Raw genomic sequence first — 24,379 nt, 5'->3', positions numbered from 1 at the left:
GCAACTGGCATGAGGTCCATGTTGATTAAAATCTGCTTCAGCAGACGCTTGCTGGGGCAGACGTGAGCCAGCTGACTACACCTATCTCTCCCCAACTCCCGCATTCATTGACCTCATATTTGGTAGCTTGACCACCACCACAATGGGTGTATTTACAATAATGAAATATACAGGCTCCCTCCAGTTGGGTTTCTCTGCACCCAGAGAGTCAGGTTAGCAGTACCTTACTGGTTTTGGGTCTTCAGATTATTTTTCACTATCATTCACCAGCTTTTATTGGCCAGTTATTTCTCCCAAGTAGCCTTTCACTAATGTTAGCTGCATTCTTAAAAATCCTTCCAGCATTTCTACATGTATGAGAAGAAGAGGTGATACAGGGTGGAAGAAAGGCAGCTCTTAATGGTCTGGTTAGAGACCTGTCTTAGAGACCAAGACACCCGAGGATGAGATCTGAACTGAAGCCAGCCTCCTCACCAACATCTGGCAAGGCCAGTGGCCCATCATGGAACCATTGTGCCCAGAATTACCCTTGATTTCAGCACTCCCATTTTAGAAAATGGAGATCAGCCTCGCAAGCCCATTCTGGCCTGGTGACTTAGCATCTTTGGGGCATCGAGTGTGACTTCCACAGCTGCATCCAGCTGCTGGTCACAAAACCCCCAGGAAGTCTGATGAGACTAAAATCAGAACTGATGATCCGATTAAAGTGCCCCAAACCTCATATGCTGACTCAAACCTTGTGGGCTCAGCATTAGCATTAATAATGATTTTCTTAAAATCACTCAGTGGTTGGGAGAGCTAGCTGCATCTCATTAAGAAGTCAACTCCCCCTGCCTAGAAATGTGTACTTATGGCACTTAGGCAAATGGTCCTTAGCCAGATAAAGTCCTTAAAGTGGCCAGCTGAAAGGGCAGTACTCCCTATGGCTGAAGGATATTACAAGGATACTTCACATGAGCAGGATAAAGGAGAAGACAAGAAATTGACATTAAATTTAATCCAAGATGGGGTGACTACTTAAAGTCTTTTTTTCAACCTACAGTTCTTTTAAGCAATAAGACATCCCTCATGAGTATGGAAATGGATATTCTAATTGAAATTTCACCTTGGGCTTTATGTTTTACAAAAAGCAGAGTCCTTGTCTCAGGTTGGATTTTCTCAGAAGACGCTGAGACAGGATTAGAGAGCAAATGCTTCATTTAAGAAATTACCCCAGAGGGGCACCTGGGTGGCTCAGTGGGTTAAGCTGCTGCCTTTGGCTTGGGTCATGATCTCAGGGTCCTGGGATCAAGTCCCGCATCAGGCTCTCTGCTTGGCAGGGAGCCTGCTTCCCTCTCTCTCTCTCTCTCTGTGCCTGCCTCTCTGCCTACTTGTGGTCTCTCTCTCTCAAATAAATAAATAAAATCTAAAAAAAAAAAATAAAATAAAATAAAGAAATTACTCCAGAAAGTGCCAGAGGGGAGTAGGGAAGGGAGACAGGAAAGGGAAGGCAGCTGATACTGGGTGTGAGCAAGTTCCACTGGGGAGTTCTGGGTGTTGGTATCAAATCTCGTTGTCCAACACCACACTTTGCCAAAGGATACATGAAATGTGTCTAGTCTGAATTGAGACATGAATGTAAAACACACACACACACACACACACACACACTTCAAAAACTTAGAATGGAAAAAAGAGGATGTAAAATATCAGGCTCCTATAATATATTGATTAGTTGTTGAAATGATACTATTTTGGATATTTTATATTACATAATATAGTATTAAATTAATTTCACTTGTTTCTCTTTACTTTTTCCCGTGTGATTACTAGAAAATCTGAAGATAAGCAGGAGGCTCCCATCCTATTTCTACTGGACAGCACTGAATCATAACCTGCCTCAGAGTTGTACTGCACAGTTCCCCCAACTCTTGCCCATTGTTTCCTGAGGACTACTCCAGAGAACTTAACCCCCTGGCACTTTGAGTTTGCTTTCCTGACCAGCAAACAAGGCTCAGCTGAGGGTCACAAGAACTTTCCTTAGACTGCTGTGGATACTGTAAAGCAATGGTGGGTACCATGGATATACAGGCAGGGAACTGACAAATGTTATTACAGCAGTAATACCTCCTTTGTTTCTGCTCCTGGCTTGTAGACCCTCCCTCGACTTCTCCTGCCCTCTGAATCCACTGCCCTGGGGAGACCAAGGGAACCATAGGACTCAGGCATGTTTGGACCGGAGAAGAAGCTAAAAGCTAGACAGGAGTTATGATCGTTGCTCCTGCAAGCTGTTACAAAGAAAAGACCTGCTGGTATCTTTCCACGAAGACAGTGGGAGATCAGGGGAGGAAGAGAGATTTAACCAGGAGAAAGGACCATTTTAATCAAACCTTGACTAACAGAGATCGTTTACCTCAGAATTTAAATTGCTCCCTGTTAATGGAGCTGCTCAGACTGAGGTTGTCGGTGATTAATGGATGGAGTTCTGGCATTGAATAGCAGGTTACACAAAATTAGGACCTCTGAAATATCGATTTTAATTTTTGAAACCTGGCCCCATCTCATACCTAGAACAGTGTGGTTGCCAAAATGGGGAACATGGAGTACTTATACTATGGAATTAAGTTCTATACCCTTCCAATATCTAGAGGAGAAAGAAAGAAGTGATAATTTCATGTTTACGAAGATCCAAGAAACATTTCAGGTATATCTCCTTTAATTCCCAAACAAGACTATATGGTAATATTTATTGACCACAGAGGTATAAACTAAGGCCTATAGAGAAAACTTTTACCTAAAGTCCATAAATGGAGGAACTGGGATTGAATTCAGGCCTATTGATTTCATGAATTCATTAATAAGCACATACCGAGTGGCTCCCTTAGGCCAGATCCAATGTTTGCAACCACTAGATTTCCCTCATCAAACACTGGTCTTTCTTGAGGAGTAGGCACACATCTTAATTTCTGATAGTGAGAAAAATAAATCCTATGTACCAAATATATGTACCAAAGATGGCCACAGCAAGTCTTCAGGTCCCATGTACTTGACGAAAACCTCACTGCTCCCCATTAGGGGACTGAGCCTATCTTCTCTCCCCATGAACCTGGGCAGGCTTCTTAATGACTGTTCCAAAAAGAGTTTTGTGGAAGTCATTCTGTGGGACTCCTGAGGCTGAGGTTTAAAAAGGGTACAGCTCCTGCTGGCTCACTTTGCTGTCTCTAGAGAAACCACTTTGGAGCCTGGCTGCCATGCTGAGAGGAAGCCCAGGTTATTGAAGGAGGCCATGCATAGATGTTTCAGAAAACTGCCCCAGCCAGGGTCTCAGCCGAGAGCCCCAGAGCCAGTATCAATCGCCGGCCAGACATGAGAGTGAACAGATCTTCACAGGATTCCAGCCCTCACCCCCAGCCGCTGGGGCATCCTGATGAGGCCTCAGACCTTGTAGAGCAGCAGGATGAAGTCAGCCCTGCTGTGCTCTGTCTGAATTCCTGACCCACCGAATATATGAGCAGGATAAGCAGATGCTTTAATCACTAAGCTTTGGGGTGATTTGCTACACAGCTCTATTCGTTATAACATCAGGTTCCATTTTTACCTCAGCTTTCAGAAAGCTGAAAGTCTACTGCTTAAATATGCTAATTGTATAAGCCACAAGAGTTAGCACAACCACTTTCTCATTTTATAACCTTGAGTGTACATTTCTATTTTTTTCTTTTTTGTCTTTTCATGCCAGTATAGCTAACATGCAGGGTTATGTTGGTTTCAGGTGCACAATATAGTGATTCAACAATTCCTTACAGTACTCAGTGCTCATCAGGATAAGTGTACTCTTAATCCCCTTTACCTATTTTATTAACCTTGTTACGTTTTTCTTTGAAAAAAATGTGAGGCGTACATAAACAACACAATGATCTTTGCCTATTCTCTATGAATAAAATCATAAATTTAATACCTGAATCTTCTTTGATGTCAACACCTTCTTCTTCATTATTATCATCTATTTAAAAAAAAGAGAAAAGACAAAGAAAAGCTCATACAAAAGCTAGAAACCCCAGAATTCTCCAATCTAATAAAAATGCAAAGGCAAGAAAATACTCAGCAGAAACCTGGTAGACCATGCATTTCTATTGTCTTATATTATTATGCTAAATCAGTGTAATGTAATGTAAACAGACATTAGAGCACAATTTTAATACCTAGGGTTTAAGCTTCCTTTTAAAAATTGTTAGATATGTCTAACAAAACTATATATGCAACAATTTGTTTTGCTTTTAAAGTTTCACACAGTCACTTTGGTCATTTCAAAAGGACAAAAAAAAAAATCACACACTTTAAATGCTGCATTTTTTGCATCCATGAAAGGGATGCACCGTCACCTCAAGTATTTAGAAATGTGGGGCTCGCTATTTGGGTGTAGGCTGACACCTGGGTCCAATCCCTGCACTGCACCATGGAAAGTGCTAGTTTGCTATACTTGCAAATCCAAATCTTTAACCAAGCAAATTCAAGTGCCCTTCCCCCAGCCCACCCCAGTCCTATCATTCCCACTGGACTCCCCTCATCCCAGTGAAACCCTCTGTAATTGGGCAAGGACCCATGCGTCCTCTCTTCTCTGGGTGACATAGTTGCTTTCTGAACTTTTGACGTGTAGTCGTCTCTTCTCGGTCACTGATGCTCACATCCAGGCAATGCTGAATCCTGTGTTCTTTCTTTTTCCTCTGTATTCACATCACTACTACTCAAATTCAGACTTCCCTAGTTGGTGATTTCTTAATGTGCTCTTCCAACTCCTTTTACACATAACTGCCAAATCAATCTTCAAACACAGCTCTGATCCAGTTCACAACTGTTCAGTGACTCCTGTCTGCCTAATGAGAAAGGTCTAGACTCTTTGGGGTCATACTCAAGGCCAGCAGTACCTGCTCTAACCACTCTTCTCGGTTTCCCCTCCTCTGTTCCACTCATGCTACCACCTTCACTCAAGCACCACTCGATTCTGTTTTCTAAGATCTCTGTTAGTTTCCACTACCTGCCTCAGTCCTGGAAGCAATGCCTTTCTCCATCTCTGTTCACACTCATCCTTCGAGCTGAGGCACCATAACATCTGCTCCATCCAAGTTTGAGTGAATGGTCTTCTTTTCATTGTAGCTTATTTTTAACACCTTCTGAGTATCAACTTTAAGGACGTTTGGGCTGAGGTCTGCATACAGCTCCTCCAACCACCCATTCATTAGGCATGTGACCATGGAAAAGTGGGATAATAATACCTCCTACATAGAGTTGTTGCAAGGATTAAATGAGATAGTATTACATAAAGCATTAGGACACCTACTGAAATATTAATATATATTATATAATATATAAATATTTATGTTTAAATTTATATATAATATATAAACATATTATTATATAAATTTATAAATTATAAATTAAATAAATTTAATTTAAAAATAAAATTATAAATTAATTAAATTTATACATATTATATATTATATATTGTATATAACTTTATGTATTAGTTATTATTGCCACCAAATCATGAGTCTACTTTTTAACATATTTGCCTGGCAGATGCCCATCTCTAGATCATAAATTCTACAAAGTTCAAGACTGTCTTATGTTCCTTTTTTTCCCTGGTACATAATGTGATTAATTTTATACACTAAAATCCATGAAGAAATTTCTGCTGAATTAAAATTTTTAATTTTCTCTGATTTTTTAAGTCAAATTGGAGAATTCCTGTGTTTATATTTCCTATCTATCTCTTACATACCAGGGCAACATGGATCTACATGATGATTTGCAAACAATGAGGACTCAGCAAGGATTTGTAATTTCCTCTTGGACATATGCTTTACATCCAATAATTTCTTGGCTAAATTTATTCAATGTGACACTCTTCAAAGTGCTAATAATAAAAGAAGATTATAGATATACCAGTCACCGGGAATGGAAAATGCATTTAATTTGAGGTTTTAGGAAAGTAATTCTTGATGGCCATGGTTAATTTTTTTTTTTTTTTTTTAAGATTTTGTTTATTTGACAGACAGAGATCACAAGTAGGCAGAGAGGCAGACAGAGAGGAAGGGAAGCAGGCTCCCTGCTGAGCAGAGAGCCCGATATGGGGCTTGATCCCAGGACCCTGGAATCATGACCCGAGGCAAAGGCAGAGGCTTTAACCCACTGAGCCACCCAGGCGCCCCGGCCATGGTTAATTTTTGAAGAAGTAAATTTTCTTCCATTCAAATTGTTATAAAATTAGTGATTTTCTATATAACTTATTTCTTTCATCTTTTTCCACGAATAGAATATTGGGAGAAAGAATATCTTTCTCTTAGAAATATAATTTTCTAACCAAATGATTTATCAAAATGTTACAAAGTAAACTCTTCACAGATTCTTCCCTGACCTTAATCCATTTAAACAAAATTTTATTTTTCAGAGCCATCGAAAATACCTAGAACCATCTCTAAGGCAACAGACTTTCTGGAATCTCAGAAAGGGATGAAAAAGAGTCTCCACAGTTCCCAGGGAAAGATAAAGGAAGAGTCAAAGATCCCTTTGCTTGTCAACTATGTGTATCTGTTTGTCCATGTGGCAAGCACTCATTGGTAACCTTTTGTATGTGTGGCTTTATGTCTGGGGAAATAGAAAATACCAGGTTACACAGGTGTCTAGAAACTTATCATTAGTAAGGAAAGTAAGACATGCAGATACATCTGAACATATAATAGAGAGGAGTCAGTGCACTTACAAAAGGGTGTCAGGGGAGAGACAGCTGCTACTGGGAAGGGTTTTTGGAAAATGTGACATTGAGCTGATATTTGAACTTTATAGACTATACTGATAGCATTATCCCTAGAATGTCCCCAGGTGTGGAAGGATCAGACTTGATGTTATTATCCATTTATGCATCCATTTCACTCATTTATCCATATGGCAGGTAAAGTATATTCAGGATCTGGATTCAGACTGCTTGGGTTTTGCTTCCAGGCCAAATCACGTGGAGCTGTGCAGTCTTGGGCAAATTACGTAAACCTATACCTCAGCTTTCTTATCCGAGAAATAGGGATAATAGAAGTACTAACTTTCCAGAGTTGGTAAGACATCCTACATGCAAAGTGCTTACATGGAATGAGCATTCAATAAATAGTGGCTATCAGTGTTAATGGTGTCGTTATGATCACTACTTTCCCTACTTAAACAACCATTTACTGACCAACACCACATGTCGGAACTATGGAAGACCTTGAAGATAGAGCTGACAACCTAGTCCCTCAGAAAGCTCACAAAGAAGTGGAAGCAGCAGTCAGAAGAGGAAGTAACAGATTCTCTGAGGCAAGTAGTCCGAGGTTTTACTGGGAAACAGACAACAAACAGCTAAGTCAGAGAGAAGGTCGATGAAAGATTTCCAGAAGAGCTGAGGCTTCCGTTGAGTCCTTAAGGGAGAGTTAGAATTAGCTAGGAGGAAAGAAAGGCTGCAGTGCGTTCTGGGCAGATGTGGGTGCTCTACCTATACCCCCTTGTTCCTTGACATTTCGGTGCTTGCCAGCCCAACTTCCAGCCACCAGCCCCGGGGCCTCTGCCTGAGGGCTTTCTCTGGGCTGCTGGAGACTGCTGGAGAAGTATCAGGGAATTAACACCCCCAAGAGGGCAGCCTTTCACAAGGGACTGCCAGGATTTGCATATAAGTACTCTAGTTCCCTTCTCTAGTGGGCTAAGTTGGAAGCTTCTCCCACAGTCCTCCCCTCCCCATCCCAACCCTGGCTTTGAGCCAATGGTTAATTTCATTTATAATTAGGCCCTACTCTCTTCCTTCCCTTTCCTGTCCTTCTTTCCCACTCTCCTGCTGGTGATTCTTGGGGTCATCTCCCAAATAAATGTCTTCCACTTGAATTCTTGTTTTTGGGTCTGCTTCTGGGGGGATTTAAACTAAAAAAAGGGTAACCGCATTGAAACACAGGGAAAAACATCTGTGAAAACACATGGATATGAACAGCCAAGATGCTTTTAAGGAAATAAAACAAGCTTCCGAGTGGCTGGAGGGAGGAGTTACAGGGGGATCTGTGGGTAAACTGTCCTGTTCTAGCTGCATAATGGAGGCTCTTCCTTCCTGGGTATGATGGTCAATCGCATGTGTCAATGTAACTGAGCCATGGAATGCCCAGACATGTGTCACACAGGACTCTGGGGGTGTCTGAAAGAAATTTCAGAAGGAAATTAACACTTGATTTGGTAGACACAGTAAAGCAGATAGCCCTTGTAATGTGTGTGTGTGGGGGGCTCATCCAATAAGTTTAAGATTAACCCTCCCACAAGGAAGAGGGTACTAAAGTGTTGGGACAATGGGTTTTTCCTGCCTTTGGACTCAAACTGAAACACCGGCTCTGCCTGGGTCTCAAGCTCGCAGGCATTTGGATCGAAATGACATCACTGGCTCTCCTGGTTCTGAGGTCTTCAGACTCCCACTGGAACTCTGCCATCCGCTCTCCTGGGTCTCTAGCTTGCTGACTGCAGGTCTTGGGATCTGGAAGCCTCCATAATTACATGAGCCAATTCCTTATAATAAATTTATACCTACATCTATATTCATATCTATATCTAAATCTATATTCACTATTGGTTCTCTTTCTCTGGGGAATCCTAACACCTTAGATTGAAGAATTTAAATTTTATCCCGAAAATTACAGGGTTACTAAACAACTTTAAGCAGAAAATGACACACCAGCTTTTGAGAGAGAACATTTTTCATAAGTGAAATTTACTAATAAACTATAAAATGCACGCCTTCATATTTTGGTATTATTTATATTAAAATCCAGCACAGAGTAATTTTGGTCTACAAAGCACCTAATGTGCTGTTACTTATTAATGAAATCCACTTTAGTTCAACATTATTCTATAAAATGTATTCACTTGAGCCATGTTTATGCAGCACATATCTAGCAAGAATTTTTCTCTAACAAAACCGGGAAATAAAAAAGCAATATATGAAAGAAGAGGATAAGCCTATGGAGATAAGGAGGCATGCCATTCAAAATTTGGAAGCAGTTAAGGGACAGATGATGGAGCATGGGCCCAGAGCTGCTGCCCTTTTAATAGTTCTTCAAGCATCATGCTTCTTTGTTAGAGGATGGAAATCAAGTAAAAGGTTCTAAGCCAAAGTTTTACAAATATCATTTCAAAATAGAGGGCAATCTATCAGGTGGCATTGTGGCATTGTTCTGGGTGTTCAGAAATGCCGATTCCAGAAAACCTCCCTCCCTTCCTCCTTCCCTTCCTCAGCAGAAAGGACCCAGTTCAACTCCTGGGGCTTCTTTGATGTTTCTTTCTTTCTTCCTTCCTCTCTTCCTTCCTTCCTCCCTCCCTCCCTCCCTTTCTTTCTCTCTCTTTCTTTCTTTCTTGATGTTAATTTCATAATGGTTGCCAGTTTTATTCACCGCACCCCTCTCTGTCAGATTACCCTGCTGAGTTCTGCACAAAAATTACAAGTATGACTGGAGTTCTTATTTTGACCACATATGAGTGTGAAGACCAACTGGTTTCCCCAGGAAAACCAGTTTTCAGTAATAGCTTTGTACACTTCAGAAACCCCTTTAAGGATGTGTCTAACCTACTTTGAAGTCTGCAATATCTACTTCACCTTCTTTGATGGAAGACAGAGTTTGTTAGAGGACAGAGCATGCTGTGGATTTTGGAATGACTCGAGATGGGTCTTACTCCTTTATCTAGAGTTGCCATAATGAATGCAGTCTTTCGGAAAGTAAATGGTATAAAAACAGATTATGAAACCCCACAGAACTGTAGTCTAAAGTGTGGTCTTGGACCAACAGCATCATCACCACCTGGGAACTTGTTAGAAATGCAAATTCTTGGGTTCCACTAAAGATCTATCAAAGCAGAAGCTCAGGGGAGGAAGCTGACACTTTTTTAACAGGCCCTTCAGGAAACGCTCATGCAAGCTCTAGTTGGAGAACCATTGTTCCAAAGTAATGGTCTTTGGGTGCCGGAGGAAAAGCTTTCAAAAACATTAGATGTCCTACTTTTTCGAGATCCAAGCTGAGCTACTTGGTGATTTCTGGAAAACACTAATGCTGGTGAGGGGTACCCACACCAGATGGTTGCTGAGACTGAAGAATAGTCATTCTCTTTGTAAGATATATGTTTCCTTCTATGCTGGAAATCACCCACCTATCACACAGTTATTGTCACCCATGGTTAGGACCCTAAGAGGCTAAGAGACGTGTACGTGGATGGAAACTTGCTTCAAAGAGGACTGTGGATTGCATGGAAAAAGAAGTGTGTTATGAAGGAGAAAGTGACCCTTATAGGCTATTAAGGCAGGCTCTCCACTCCCCCAGGAAAAAAAGGATAGGCACCTGAAATTCCTTTGTCAAAATTTCTGGAGCATCCACACAAATGGGCAGGTCTGTCAAGCAGACCAATTATGAAAATCTTGTTGTTGCCTTTTTTTTTTTCATGTGCTCTTAAGTTCTCTCTCTTAAGGCTTAATTCCTTCACACAGGCTTCTTCTGTATCCCTCACCTTTTAAATATTTCATTACTAAGGGCTTCTAGGAGCAATTTACCTTGTATAGAGAGGAAATATTATTAGCCAAAATAAAGGGCTCCAAGCTTTTCAGGATTTCCACGAAGTACGGAAGATGTTGGTATGCTCATGGCTTCTTGTGAAACTTGACAAAGCAGAAATGCCATGCAAAGAAACGATTGATAAAGGGGACTCCCTTGCAGTGCAGAGCTCTTCCATTAAGTTGAAAACCTTGACCTACAGCATCTAACAAATTGCTAAAACCACTTTCTGCAATGTAATTGATAGGACTAGGAGAAATTAAAAAAAAATAATAAGCCAAAGGTTGTCCCCCTCCACCCCACCCCAGCTGGTCCTTGGTCAAGAGGAGCACTCAAATCTCATTAATTTATAAATAAATCAATAAATAAAAGGCACTGCTTGAAAAAAAACTGCATGGTTCTGCTGTTTCTGGCTTGGCAAGTGGGGCACATAAAGGCACCCATTAGTGAGATATCCAATTTTAGAGGAGAAAGATGGGGTGGGGGAAGGATTTTGAATTTAGTTTTAGATCTGTTGTGTTGGAGAGGCCTGGAGATGTCAGCTGGAGATGGCCTGTGTACAGGTGAATATACCAGAGAGGTATATTCCCGGCAGGAAGAGAAGTAGAAGACAGAAGTGTCAAAAGGATAAAGGCTGCCCAGTCAAGTAAGACAAGGGCTCCATGGGGTCATGGGAGTCGCGGGACCAAACACGCACTGGTTTCAGTAACCATGCTGGACCCATCAAAGAGTTCTCTATGATCTCAACAGTGACAGCTATAACAGGATATTGGAAATCATTAATTGCTCTGGATTATGGAGTGAACAGCAGCTGAAGGCGAAAACATCAAAAAGCTGGAGCTGAGGGTCCCAGTTAGGGCCACAGATAAAGCAGAACAAAACATGGTGGATTTCCTTTACTCCGTTGCTTATTTTGATCTTTACCCTTACCTCTATGTCTTATTAGAAATTATTTCATTCATATACTGTACCTTGAAAAGGGTTTTTGCTCCCCCTGCATTTGCCTCAATGTCTTCACCTACGGAACAGAAACCAGTCTACCCAGGACATTAGAAGGGTTTTTTCGGAAGCACCGTGCAGGGGTTTCTGTAAAGATGCCCACAGCATCTCCCTTCTCCAAGCTGCACTTTGTCTTGCCTTTGTTTTATCAGAGCCTCCTAATGAGATCAAGCTCTGCTTAGTCAAGGTTCGTGTCCCCAGGTCTTTATGCGTTCTGCTGTTTATAAGCATTGGCTACACACACCACATAGTCCCCCTTTTTGAAGGGACAGATTGCTTTCAGTCTACGCCTGCTGCTTGTTCCTTCATTCAGGTTGCTTGGTTACAGCAACACTTCACTGGATTTTCATTGAAAGCAAAATGTGTTTGTATCTTTTGAGGCCCATCAAGTGGAAATGGTTAGCACCCAGTTCCTAAGAAGGCAGTCAACTCATTTATGTCACATTACAGAGAACATGTCTTGTATAATTCTAAACATCAATGAGATCCACACATTAAAGGGGTACAAATGTGCCCAAATGTGCCAAGTCACCGTAAATATTCATAATTAAAGAAATTTCTGAATTTTTTCTTTTTCTACTTTGTAGGTTTTTTCCCCTCTACAACGAATGTGCCATTTGGGGAAAAAAAAATGTACAATTCAGACTGGGTAAGCAGGTTTTTGTGTGTGTTTCTTTGACTTATGCAAAGACAACTGGTGAATGAGTTTGCTAGTGCTGCTGTAATGAACTTCCACACATGTAATGGCTTAAAACAACACAAATTTGTCATCTTACAGTTGTGTGGGTTTGAGGTCTGACCTGGATCTCAGTGGGCTGGCATGAAGATGTCTGCAGGGCAGTACTCCTTCTGAAGGTTCTTAGGGAGAATCTGTTTCCTTGCTTTTCTGTCTACCAGAGCCTCAGCTCATGGCTCCTGCTTTCCATCCTCAAAGTTAGTGACCCACATCCTCCTGAATGTTGTTCCATAGCCATATCTCCCACTCTACCTCCTTTTCCTATCTTTGAAGGACCCTTGTAAGGACTCACCCAGGTAATATAGGAAAACGTCCCCATCTTTCTGTCAGCTAATTAGCCACCTTCATCTCATCTGCAATCTTATTTCCCCTTTGTAATGTGACCTGATGTATTCACAGGTTTAAGTCATCTTTGAGGGAAGGGCATTTTTCTTCCTACCACATTTTGTAAATCAGGAAGCACACTGCTTTGCCTAAAAAGTGTCTGAGGAGTAGAACTAAGAATAATCCTATCCAGAAACGAGCTGATTTCTTATGGGATCAAGTACATAGGCTTAAAATAAAGGTAATTTTTGAGTTTTAGTTTTCAACTTCACTTTCTAATAAAAAGGATTTTTTCTTTCTTTTTTACTTTATTCTTTTCTTCCTTCCATCTACCCTTTCCCCCTCTCTTCTTTCCTTCCTTTCATTCTTTCTATTTCTACATTTCTCTTTCACCTTTCTTTTGTTTCTCTATGGTTCCTCATTGACTTGATTATAAAGGGATAATACCACAAGGACAAATGACAAAATGGGAAACTCCCTGAAACATATATTTGAAAAGAACTAGGAACCTTACTATATAAATCTGTACTACTTTTGTAATAAGAAGTTATATACTTTTTAATTAAGATGGTCACAATAATTAAAATCCCTCCTTTTAAAATTATAAGAAAAACACGAAAAAAAATTTGTAATAAGAAATAAACATGGATATTTTAAAATTTATGATGTTCAGTCTAGATACCTCTCTGAATATTCATTTACATTTGTTGTTTATTCTATTTGGAATTGGCCCATTACTGTGTTTGCACATGATGAAAGTGAAGCATAAAAAGGTTAAGCAACATGCACAAAGTCATACAATTACATGCTGATGAGTGTCAGCATTTCTCAGTCAGGGATCACTAATTGGAGATAAGTATCCTACTTATTCCACAAATCCTTCCATCTGAACTGCCCTTCCTCTCTGTTATTTACAGAATCCTTGGCATCACTTCTCTGTTCCTGCTTAACCTTAAAGTACACATTCTTCATGAAACTCGCCACAACTACCCTGGTCCTCAGACATATTTGTCTCAGAATTCCTGAGTACTTTGACCATATCAATGCTATACTTGATTACTTGCTAGTATTGTCTTCCATTTGTTCTGCATATATTTACCTCTCAGGCATATTATAAGAACAGTATTTTCAATGCAGCAGTGGACAGAGCCTTGGGTATATAGTAGGCATATAATAAATTATTTGCTGATTGATGGACAGAAAGGATCATGAATGATGTTGGATGAGAAAAGCTTACAAAATCAATGAGAAGAGGAGATGAAGAAGAGGTCAGGTGAATACTTTCTTTTGTTAGATTTAAAAGAGTAAATCCAGATAAAATTTTTTAAAAATATCATGCCCATTTGTCAGAAGATATAATTAAAAAAATTACTTTGGAGAAATACTCCCTGAAAAATGTAGTTGAGAACCATTGCGATAAACAAATGTAGGCTTTCCCTAATGTAGGGAGGGGCCTGACCACGGTATTTTTTATTTCCAACATCAGGATTCTTTGATATAGTTCCAAAACTGTAAATTTGACATTGTTATTATGAGGTAAATTAATATCCCTAAATTCTCTATTAGAACTTAGATTCTAAAAAAAAAAAAATTGACCTCCATATTCCAAATCTGAAAAATACATGCAATAAATCCTACATACTGAAAAATATAAATCTTTTATGTAAAGAACAAAGAGATCTCTGAGTTGAATCATACAAATATTATTTGCCATAGGCCATCTAATTGTGTAGTGTAACTGTAAATAATTTGTAACCAAAGTGTATGGTAATTCCATAAAGCTGCCACACTAGACTTTCAAAGAAAACATCTGGGAAGGAAAAAGTCAAATATGCTTCACCCACAGCAAGATATAAAACTGTTGGAAAAAATATTCTTGCTGGTTTCTTTATGGTTACATGATTGCTTTCCATGATGGGCTCTGGTAAGGGTAGAGTTGTGTCCCCCAAAATATTTTGTTCAAGTCCTAACTTCCAATACTTTAGAATGTGACTATATTAGGAGATAGGGTCTTTAAATAGATGATCAAATTAAAATGAGGTCTTTAGGGTTGGCCCTAATCCCATATGACTGCTGTCCTTACAAGGAGAGGGAGATTAGGACACAGACATACACAGAGAGAGGACTTCACGAAGACGCAGAGAGAAGATGTAAGCCATCTGTAAGCCAAGAAGAGAGACCTCAGGAGAAACCAATCCCGCTGACCCTTACATGCTGCACTTTGAGCCTCTAGAATTGTGAAAAAATAAATTTCAGTTGTTTGAGCTTCCCAGTCTGTGGTGGTTTGTCATGGTAGCTCCAGCAAACTATTACAAGCACTTCTCCAGCTTACCCTTGTGGTCATGAGTAAGGCCTTTTGGCTTTCCAGTGACCACTTTACTGCTCACCTTCAGGTCAAAGCACTGCAGTGCCTAGATGATGGGTTTGGGATTGATTTTGAGATCCATAATAAAGTACCAATTTGACTCAGAGTAGACAGTTTCTATGAGGACATTTACAGGTATGAGAAGAGAAGTGTGTCAGCTCTGAACAATGATGGGCAGTAAATGACATTAGCAATGAGACTTTCATAGTGCTCCAAATGTATCCTTGAAGTTAAAACCACGCTTTTCTGGAGATGACGCTCTGAGGAAGCGAACCTATTATCACTTGTGCAATGACAGATGTTGTTCTCAATTTTGAAATAGAGCTCTGTTGCTTCCTAGCCATATGCCTCATTTTCTCAGGTATGCATCATTTTCCATATCAAAAAGGAGGGTTAATATAGTGCCTACTTTCTTAGAGTTAGCCTGAAGATTACTTGACTTTGCCCATGCATTTGGCTGAGAGGAAGCAATCCATAAATGTTAGCTTTTACTCCTATCACGAATATTAGGTAGTAGTTTTGCATGTGTTATACCTTGAATGCGATCTAGCCTCACTTGTATATTTTTTAATACATTTTGTCTTAGATTCCTGATTATGAAATGTAAAGATGTGGGATTAATATACCCTAAAATACAGAGATTTTGTTTAATATAAAATGACTTTTTTTCCTAAACTATTATTATTGCACTGGGAAGTGTTAAGAAGACTAGAGATGGTCTGAATAAGCCAGTCTGGGGGGGGATATATGGCAAGTCAGAAAAAATATATTCCAATCAAAGATGGTATGGTCATGAATTAACCATAAATTCAAATTATGGACAGATAATGTATATCATCTATATTAGTCATCACACATTCCATTAAAAGTCACCTTTATTTCATATTGCATATTCAGAATTTATAAGTGGCTGATGCTTCAGCATCATGGAAATACTCAACAATTTGGAGGAATTTTGACATTTACTTTAAAAATGTGCTTACTATTATAAATATGCACTGGAAATAATTTCATGAGCATGCTATGATTCAAAGTATTGATATGAAGCTCAAGATGATTTTATTATTATTTAATTTGCTCAAGTACTAAGATGAATGCTGGATTTATTTTGAGTAGCAATATTTCAAATAATTTATTTTCATAATTATTAATACATTCCAGACCACTAAAACTGTTCCACTTAGAATAAATGTATAATATGATTTTTGGCTTTGCACCACTGGAAATATCTGCTGATGGATAGGTTTGTTTTAATATCACTTGATCATACTTATGCAATTATTTTTATCATATGCTAGAGCAAAAAACAGTTTTTATTTTAGAAGACATGAAAATGAAAGTTACATCATAATTTCTATACATTCAAGAAGTCCAAAATGATGAAAGTGTATGAAATCTGCTGTGATATTGACAAGATACGAGAATACTTGCATCGCACACCATGGCAAGTCACATTTTTTTCATGAATGAACATTTTCTTTTAAGAATACTTCAAAGTACAAAGAAATTTTTAAATTTAGCTCATACTAACAACTACTTACTCAATAGTCCCTAGGTGCTTTACATGCTATAAATTACTGAGTTGCTTAAAAAGATTTTCTTTAAAGGTAAAAAAAGGAGAAGGGAGAAGGCAAAGGATGGGGGGAAAAAAAGGCCACAATCACAATCCTCTCCTTCATCACATGGGGAGTCTCTTTGAATTTACAGTATGTCCTAGTTAGGGAAATACTGTAGTTAAAGGCTCCAATTAAATACACTTAGCAGATTCACCTTTCAATGAGAAAACTAGAGAGCAGAACTTCACATGACTCAGGGGAACTTAGTCCACCTTGAACATTAGCACAAAGTTGAACGTCTCTAGCCATTTCCTGTGGCTCTTCTTGACAGCTACTGTGTCCTACTCTGATCTTCAGGCAGGGCATCCTGGATTTACATTTACTGGATGGCTTGGACCAGCTGCCAAGAGGATGAATGTGCTGCACTCCCTCCCTCCCACCTGCCAGAGTCACTGGGTACATGGAAAACCTCTTGACTTCCATGGATATGGAAACCTTAAAAGAAAGCTCTCTCTAAGGCAGGCACCAACAATGCTCACAGTAGCTTGAAATTTCCTGGAAGCCATTCTTACCATGGCTGAGGAAAGCACCTTGAGTTTGTGACTTGAATGGCACCATAAAAATAACTAGGTATTAAATAAGCCCAGAAGAGGAACATGGGGGGCAATATTCAATTAACCAGGTCAACCAAATTTAATGACACATTCCATCAACGTAAACAAGGTTCTTTAGTAACTGAGATTTTGCCTACATTCTCAAATGTGAATTACAATGAATGAGCACCTTCTGCAGATTGCCCTAGGAAGGGCTGCTATCTTCACTGCAATTTGGGCTGAGAAAATCGGGGTGATAGGCAGAGAAGGTAGGAAATGTTTGAATTCTGGCTATGAATATAAATGGGCTTCTCACAATTTCCAACAAAGTTGTTTAACATGGTGGATCGGAAAGTAGGCACAGGCTTGGACAACTTAGATGTGTGGGGAATAAATCACAGATTCTGTAATTAAGGGCCAGAGGAAGTCTTTAGAAGTCATTTGGTCCAGCCCCTCACTTTTGATATGAGAAGATGAGACTCAAGAGATGAATTGATCTCCCCAAGACAACACTATGACCTCCTGGGACAGAGAGGTCATGGGCTTAGATTTCCTGTCACCTCCTTGAGTTCTTGAAAATTATGACACAAGCTGCCACAGGTTACTGGTATATGGAGATCATATATGCAACATTTCCTCAAGCTAGGAAATGAAATAGAATATAACCAACCAATGCCTCCACTCCAATCCTCAATTCCAAAGAAAACAAATCTCTTTACTTACCTGCAGGGAAAAACTCGCTCATTTTCTTTTTGTAGATTTTGAAGTCAACTTCTAAGAAGACACAGAAGATGATCCGATCCACCTAGAGGCAAACAATAAATACTCAAAGTGAAAGGAAATATGGTGACCTTGGAATATCAGAAATATTCCAGAACGTGGTTTTGGAGCTAAAACCAGGTGGAAAAGCCGCCTGTAGATTGTTGGTACTCTACTGCTGTGTGACAGTGTTGAGTGAAGTTCAAGTGCGCGTGTCAGCTGGGGTGTGTGTGTGCATTCTTTATGTAAATGAGCCCATGGACTCTTTGGTGGAAAGATGTTATATAAATCAAATAGGAAATAATAAATGACAATAAGCCACTTTGCAGCAAGCTATAAATAAGATTGGAGATTCCGACAGGATACCTAGACTTTATGTCTTATAAAATAACCATATGAGAGGTGTATAGCAGAATGACAATAAAGTATGTCAGTAAATGAAGAGCTCTTTGTCCTACCCATCTTAGACAAATAAATTTATCAAACCTGTTAGTATTTGAACACAGCCTAAAAAGCTTCTTGCAGTTTAATTTGCATGAAAGTCACTTGCTTTTAGCTTAACATACTCAGAAATGCAACAGAAGTAAAATATAATTAGTTGACAGCGACATGAGGTCAATAGAACTTTAACCTGGTAGATATTACTGAGTAAGTTAGTGCCACCTCAAAAGCAAAACAGGTGTGTTGTCCCTTTTTCCTGTTTTGGGAGAGCTTTTCTACATAAGGTGTTTCTTTGAGACCTTTGGAGAGTAGTATAGTAAACAGAGAAGAGAGATGGAGTGTATCTAATAGCTAGCTCACGTATATCTGATATTAAATCAGTGACCCCATTTCATGTCTTTAAAATAAACATCCCTTTAGTCGCTCTATTTTAACAATCTACAAAAACTTAAAAATTACCCGATTTATCAAATGGCAACTGGTAATTGAATAGAACATCAAGATAGGCATTTCTCGGGCGCCTGGGTGGCTCAGTGGGTTAAGCCACTGCCTTCGGCTCGGGTCATGATCTCAGGGTCCTGGGATCGAGTCCCGCATCGGGCGCTCTGCTCAGCAGGGAGCCTGCTTCCCTCTCTCTCTCTCTGCCTGCCTCTCTGTCTACTTGTGATCTCTCTCTGTCAAAAAAATAAATAAAATCTTTAAAAAAAAAAAAAAGATAGGCATTTCTCAGGGCAACAGGGAATAGAAGTGGGGTGCGCATGTGGCAGGACATGAATGAACCCAAATGGATGTCATCCACCTAGCCCTGCAGCTCTCCGAGCCTGTGGAAAACAGATTCACACTAGGCAAGTTCAAAGTGTCCAGCAGGAGAGGGATGGTCAGGCAGGGAGGGCTAGGACACAAGGAATGGTCAGGGCTCCCCGTTGGAAGCTCAGAGACGTGGCTCCCTGATCTCTGCACAGGTCCAGATAGGCTGCCTCCCAGACAGTAGCTAGACTTCTTCGCTCTCATCACCAAATACCACGCAGCCCCAGTAATCCTCCCCCCAAAGGGTGGATTATAAGAGAAAGCATCTGGTCTTCAGATATGGAAGGACAGGGTTGCAAATAAACCTTATTTTCTTTTCCCTATATTCACTTGAGTTTTTGGTGTCCAGTCCTTTCTGCATATCATTAACATTTTCTACAAATGCAAAAGCTGTCACCATCAATTCACTCTTCGGGTGAAATACAAATTTAGTTGAACAAATGATTAGCTATCTGCGCAATACTGAATGCTCGTCTTTGCTCTCCTTATGGTGTGTTTATGCCCTGTAGCTAAAGATAAAAATCACAATGATGGAGCAATAGAAACTAGGTACAAAAAATGTCTTCTCTATAATGCCATTTGTACAAGTTTTTAAAGCACAAAGATAAAAAAGTGTAGGGATTCATTCATGAGCATCCATATACAGAAACACACCTAGAAATGTCACACATGAACTTCAGAAAAGAGATTTGAGAAAAATCTAGCAAATGAGTAAAAGCTATTAACTATGGGGGTAGGTACGTGGTATATTATTTTCTATACTTTCCTGCGTATTTTTCAAATAATAATTATTTGAATAATTCTCTTTATAATTAAAAGTCCTAACACCAAAAATAAGACTCTGTGTTACACATATTCTTCTCTCTGGCTGTATTAAACCATTTGTAATTCCCAAACACCATAATTATTCATATTTCTGTACCTATGATGGTTGACTTTTTCTCCAGGTTTCAAATGGTCAGATTATTTCTAAAGCTACCTAATCGAGATCAAAATCAATACAAGAAAATTTGATTCAAAGCAGATCTAAGGAGACCAAACTGGACAGTCTCATTTTTACTCATGTCTCCCTATCTTAATGGTCACTCAGTATAAGTTAACGGGATTTTAAAAAACACTCCTGTTGCCTGCGTGTCTGTTTGCAGGGGGGAGGGTTAGTGATAGTAATGCTACTCATTGCTGTTAAGTGAACTTTCAACCATCACAGAAACGACATACAGATTTCTTAAATATTGTAAAGAATTTTAATCCACCTTTTAGCGTTTTAGGCTTTGTTACCATGGAAATAGTAAGAGTCCAAAATTTAGCAGCCTGATTTATTTTCCCAGAGAGTAGATGGATGCTGGGGGGAAAGTACTTTTATTTTAAACTAGTTGAGTGGCCCATTTCTCTGCCCTGACCCTGAGGCATCACACTGAAAATATCTTGGAAGCAGATCGAATCTAAGAATTAACCCTCACTTGCCAAGTACTTTCACGTATGCATATGTAAATGTACTTATAGATGTGTGTATACACTTACTCTCTGGGGTTATTGTTGGAAAAGAGCTCCATTAGTTGACAAGCTCTGTGTTTATAAACTCATAATGGATATTGATCACTGCTTGTGGTAGATGATATTTTCCAAGATGGCATGCAATGAGATACCCTGTCCCTCAGACTCTCTTAAACTGTAACGCTGATACTCCTCTCGTTGAGAAATAGGATCTATAATGCCTCCTCTTAAATCTAGGCTTGTCTGGAACTCTGGCAGAAATACTATGTGACTTTCAAGTCCATGTCACGAAACGTGATACAGTTTCTGGCTGGTCCTTTGGGGAGGGTTGCTCTTGTGCCCAACCTTCACGCCATGAGGAAGCAGAGAGACGACATGGAGAACCCATTTGTTCAAGTTCTAGCCAATAGCCTTACTGAAAGTGAGTAGCCTCTTGATGATTTCACCTTCTGGTTTTTGAGCTACCCCGGCTGGTGCCACATGGAACAGAGATCAGCTGTTCCCACTGAACTCTGCCCAAATTGTAGAGTTGTGTACAAAACAGAAATACATAGCCAGAAATCTGATATTATTCTGGTTTCTTCCTGTTGCCAATTGTTTGGATTCTTGCTTTTCCAGTTCTATAGCATGTCATCTCTCTTGAAAGGCTCAGACTGAATGGATCAAGATCAAGTAAAAGCCACAATGGGGTGATAAGAAGAACATAGAAAGGGGCGCCTGGGTGGCTCAGTGGGTTAAAGCCTCTGCCTTTGGCTCAGGTCATGATCCCAGGTCCTAGGATCAAGCCCCGCATCGGGCTCTCTGCTCAGCCGGAAGCCTGCTTCCTCCTCTCTCTCTGCCTGCCTCTCTGCCTACTTGTGATCTCTGTCTGTCAAATAAATAAATGAAATCTTGAAAAAAAAAAAAAAAGAAGAAGAACATAGAAAGTCTACTGGGTACATGGCTGAGAAGTTAGAAATCTGATTTATGTAAAGGGGAAAGAGCCTGGTGATCCATACTATCCCCGATAAATTACCTGAGAATATGTAAGAATGCCTTACAGTTAAGGCTCAGGATCATATTTTCAATTTCTCTTTTATGTTAGGCAACAGAACAATTTTGAAAAATGGTTGTTTATTATTTAAATTTTTTTTTCAAGATTTTATTTGTTTGTCAGAGAGAGAGAGAGAGTGAGAGCAAGCACACAAGCAGGGTGGGTAGGGGCAGAGGGAGAGGGAGAAGCAGACTCCCCACTGAGCAGGGAGCGCAACATGGGACTTGATCCCAGGACCCTGAGATCATGACCTGAGCCCAAGGTGGATGCTTAACTGATTGAGCCACCCAGGTGTCCCATAAAATGGTGGTTCTTGAGAGACTATATTTACTCATCTATTTAAGAGATAGTTACTGAGCACCTCTAATTTCTTGGACCTAGTCCATGTGTCATTCTCTCACAAGAAAACCTGCATCAAAAAAAAAAAAAAAAAGAAAGAAAAATGAAAAGAAAACCTGCATCCATAACTGAGTGCTTCCCTCCCCCCCCAAGACCAAATAATTAGTTACAAAATCTCAGGCATCTTAACTTCACATCCAGTGTTTTCTGTGATACCACCCACATGAATACACATGGGACTGAGCTTCTTTCTAGGCCTGTCACTAGCTCTGTGACATTGGACAAAGCCCTGAGTCTCTCTGAGATCCAGCTTTTATGTCTTTATAAAGAAAGGTTTGAATTATATCATGTTTCTTTCTTTTCTTTTCTCTTCTTTAAAAAAATTTTTTAAAAATATCTCAGTGATTGTCTATCTCTGTGGTAATTTTGTGCTATGTCAGCTTAGCTAAGCTGGAATGAGACTTCTCTGAATGGTTGGCCCCTGAGAGATCTCATGAGATTTTGAGGGCGGAAGAGCAGCTGCAGCCCTTGCTCTAGGCAGGGGAGGGTAGGACCCCAGGCAGGTAGGGTACATTGTTGCTAATCAGCTGGAGGTGGGGTAGGAGCTGGGCTCACAGCTTTTCCAGCTCCTGTTCTTTCTCCTACCTCAGGTTCTCTGAGTCTAGTCTTGGCACACACACAGCTTCAAAGGGCACCAGTTCCATCTTGGGGGGGGGGGTGGGCACAGCAGCTTTGGGGTTCCATACAGGGGGAAACAGATACATGGGGCAGTTTGTCCATGTGGGTTCCAGGCTGCTCTCATGGTTTCCACTTTGTCCTTGTCCTCCCCCAACTTAGCTTCCAGCTTTCTCTTTGGCATCTCTTGACCTGCGTCTTGACCACCCACCCTGCTGACACAGTCCAGGCCTCGTCACTTGCAGAGACAAAGGTCTTCCACAAACTCCTTCACCAGCTCCCTCTCTTGGGTCCTCAGGAAGGGCTTTTCTCTGCTCAGTCAACTATCCCCTTGACATTTATTTCCCCGGTTTCTCCCACAATTGTATACAATCTAATCCCTATCCTAAATCCTATATCCCATATCACTCCCAAGGTTCTGCTTCCTTGATTAAACCCCGACTGGTGTAATCTTTAATAACATTTCATGGAATAACATGTACAATGAAGGGCAAAAAAAAAATCGTAATAATCAGTATTCCTTGTTACAGGTGTATAACCTGCCAAGGTTACTCAAGTTCCAATTACTTCCTTCCAGGTGAACTTTTACTGGTTCCAGCCCATCTTCCTGGTGAACTTCCTAAAGGGTACATACACACTTTTGTAGTCAAAGCAACTCTGTGTACTTCAAATGACTTATACTTTTTTTTTTTTTTTTTTAATGAACAAGTTAGTAAACTCAGATGGGTCCTCAGGCTAAAACATAATTGTAAATAATACAAAAGACAACATTAATGCTTTTAGGAATTAACGACTTCACTGTAATCCTCATTATAACTTACACTAGAACCCTATGACGAACTGGGCAGTGCTCAATTTTGTTCTACCTGTGCTTAGTGTAGGGTCTGATGCATGATGGGAGCTAGCTCTGTAAATACTGGCAGAGCGTATGCTTAAGCTAACAGACCTCACTGAAATATAACTATATGGCAGATAGTTTTCAAGGGTGTTTAGTTCCAGAAGCAAATAACTTTTTTTAAAAGATAGACTTTCCTTTATGTTTGCCAGAGGACCTGAGAACGGAATTACAGAGAAGCCTACGTGCTTTTGCAAAGAAGAAAGGAGCCACATAAAGCACACAAGGCATCTGTTACCAACTGTCATATTATCCAATGATATTATGTTGAGCACAGTGCTTCTTCAACTGGGTGCTGATGTTTTCATAGAAGGTGCTTATTAGTTTCAAAATAGAAACAATGATGCTACCAGTAAGCTACAATATAATAAAAGTTAAAAGGGCTTTTCTTTTCTTTTCTTTTTTTTAATAAAAAGACAATATCAGGTATTGATATTATGAATTAACCAAAACTTTCATCTACTGTTTTTGGGAGTAAAAATTGGTGCAACCACTTTGGAAAATAATCTCACAGTATTTACTAAGTTAGCTAAATTTGTGCATATCCTTTGAAGCAACAATTATACCCTTAGGTAAACACCCAATAGAATATGTGTATATGTTCACATATATGTGGTATGTCAAAGGACACATATTACAATATTCATAGCAGCACTATTAGTAATATCTTCAAATTTGAAGCTACTTAAATGCCTAAAATGGTAGAATGGATAAATAATTGTGATCTATCCGTGCAAAGGGATATTACAAATGAATGAGAATAGAAAGTTTGCAACTACACCCAAAAATATG

The 24,379-nt window shown here is 39.8% G+C and overlaps 1 protein-coding gene across 1 annotated transcript in view; it reads right to left on the bottom strand.

Moving 5' to 3' along the window:
- Window positions 1-24,379, bottom strand: part of LOC111141568 (MACRO domain containing 2) — a 1,949,692-nt gene that overhangs the window by 139,627 nt on the left and 1,785,686 nt on the right. Inside the window, exons 9-10 of the mRNA XM_022494211.1 lie at window positions 17,868-17,949; window positions 3,935-3,979 (exon numbers count right to left, since the gene is read on the bottom strand). Coding sequence (XP_022349919.1) covers window positions 3,935-3,979; window positions 17,868-17,949 — 127 coding nt within the window. The remainder of the gene's footprint in view (window positions 1-3,934; window positions 3,980-17,867; window positions 17,950-24,379) is intronic.

The sequence above is a fragment of the Enhydra lutris genome, unplaced genomic scaffold (assembly GCF_002288905.1).
Source record: "Enhydra lutris kenyoni isolate GAN:26980312 unplaced genomic scaffold, ASM228890v2 scaffoldscaffold6, whole genome shotgun sequence".
Lineage (NCBI taxonomy): Eukaryota > Metazoa > Chordata > Mammalia > Carnivora > Mustelidae > Enhydra > Enhydra lutris.
The sequence above is the reverse complement of the archived record's forward strand: the minus strand, read 5'-3'. Positions and strand labels throughout refer to the sequence as shown.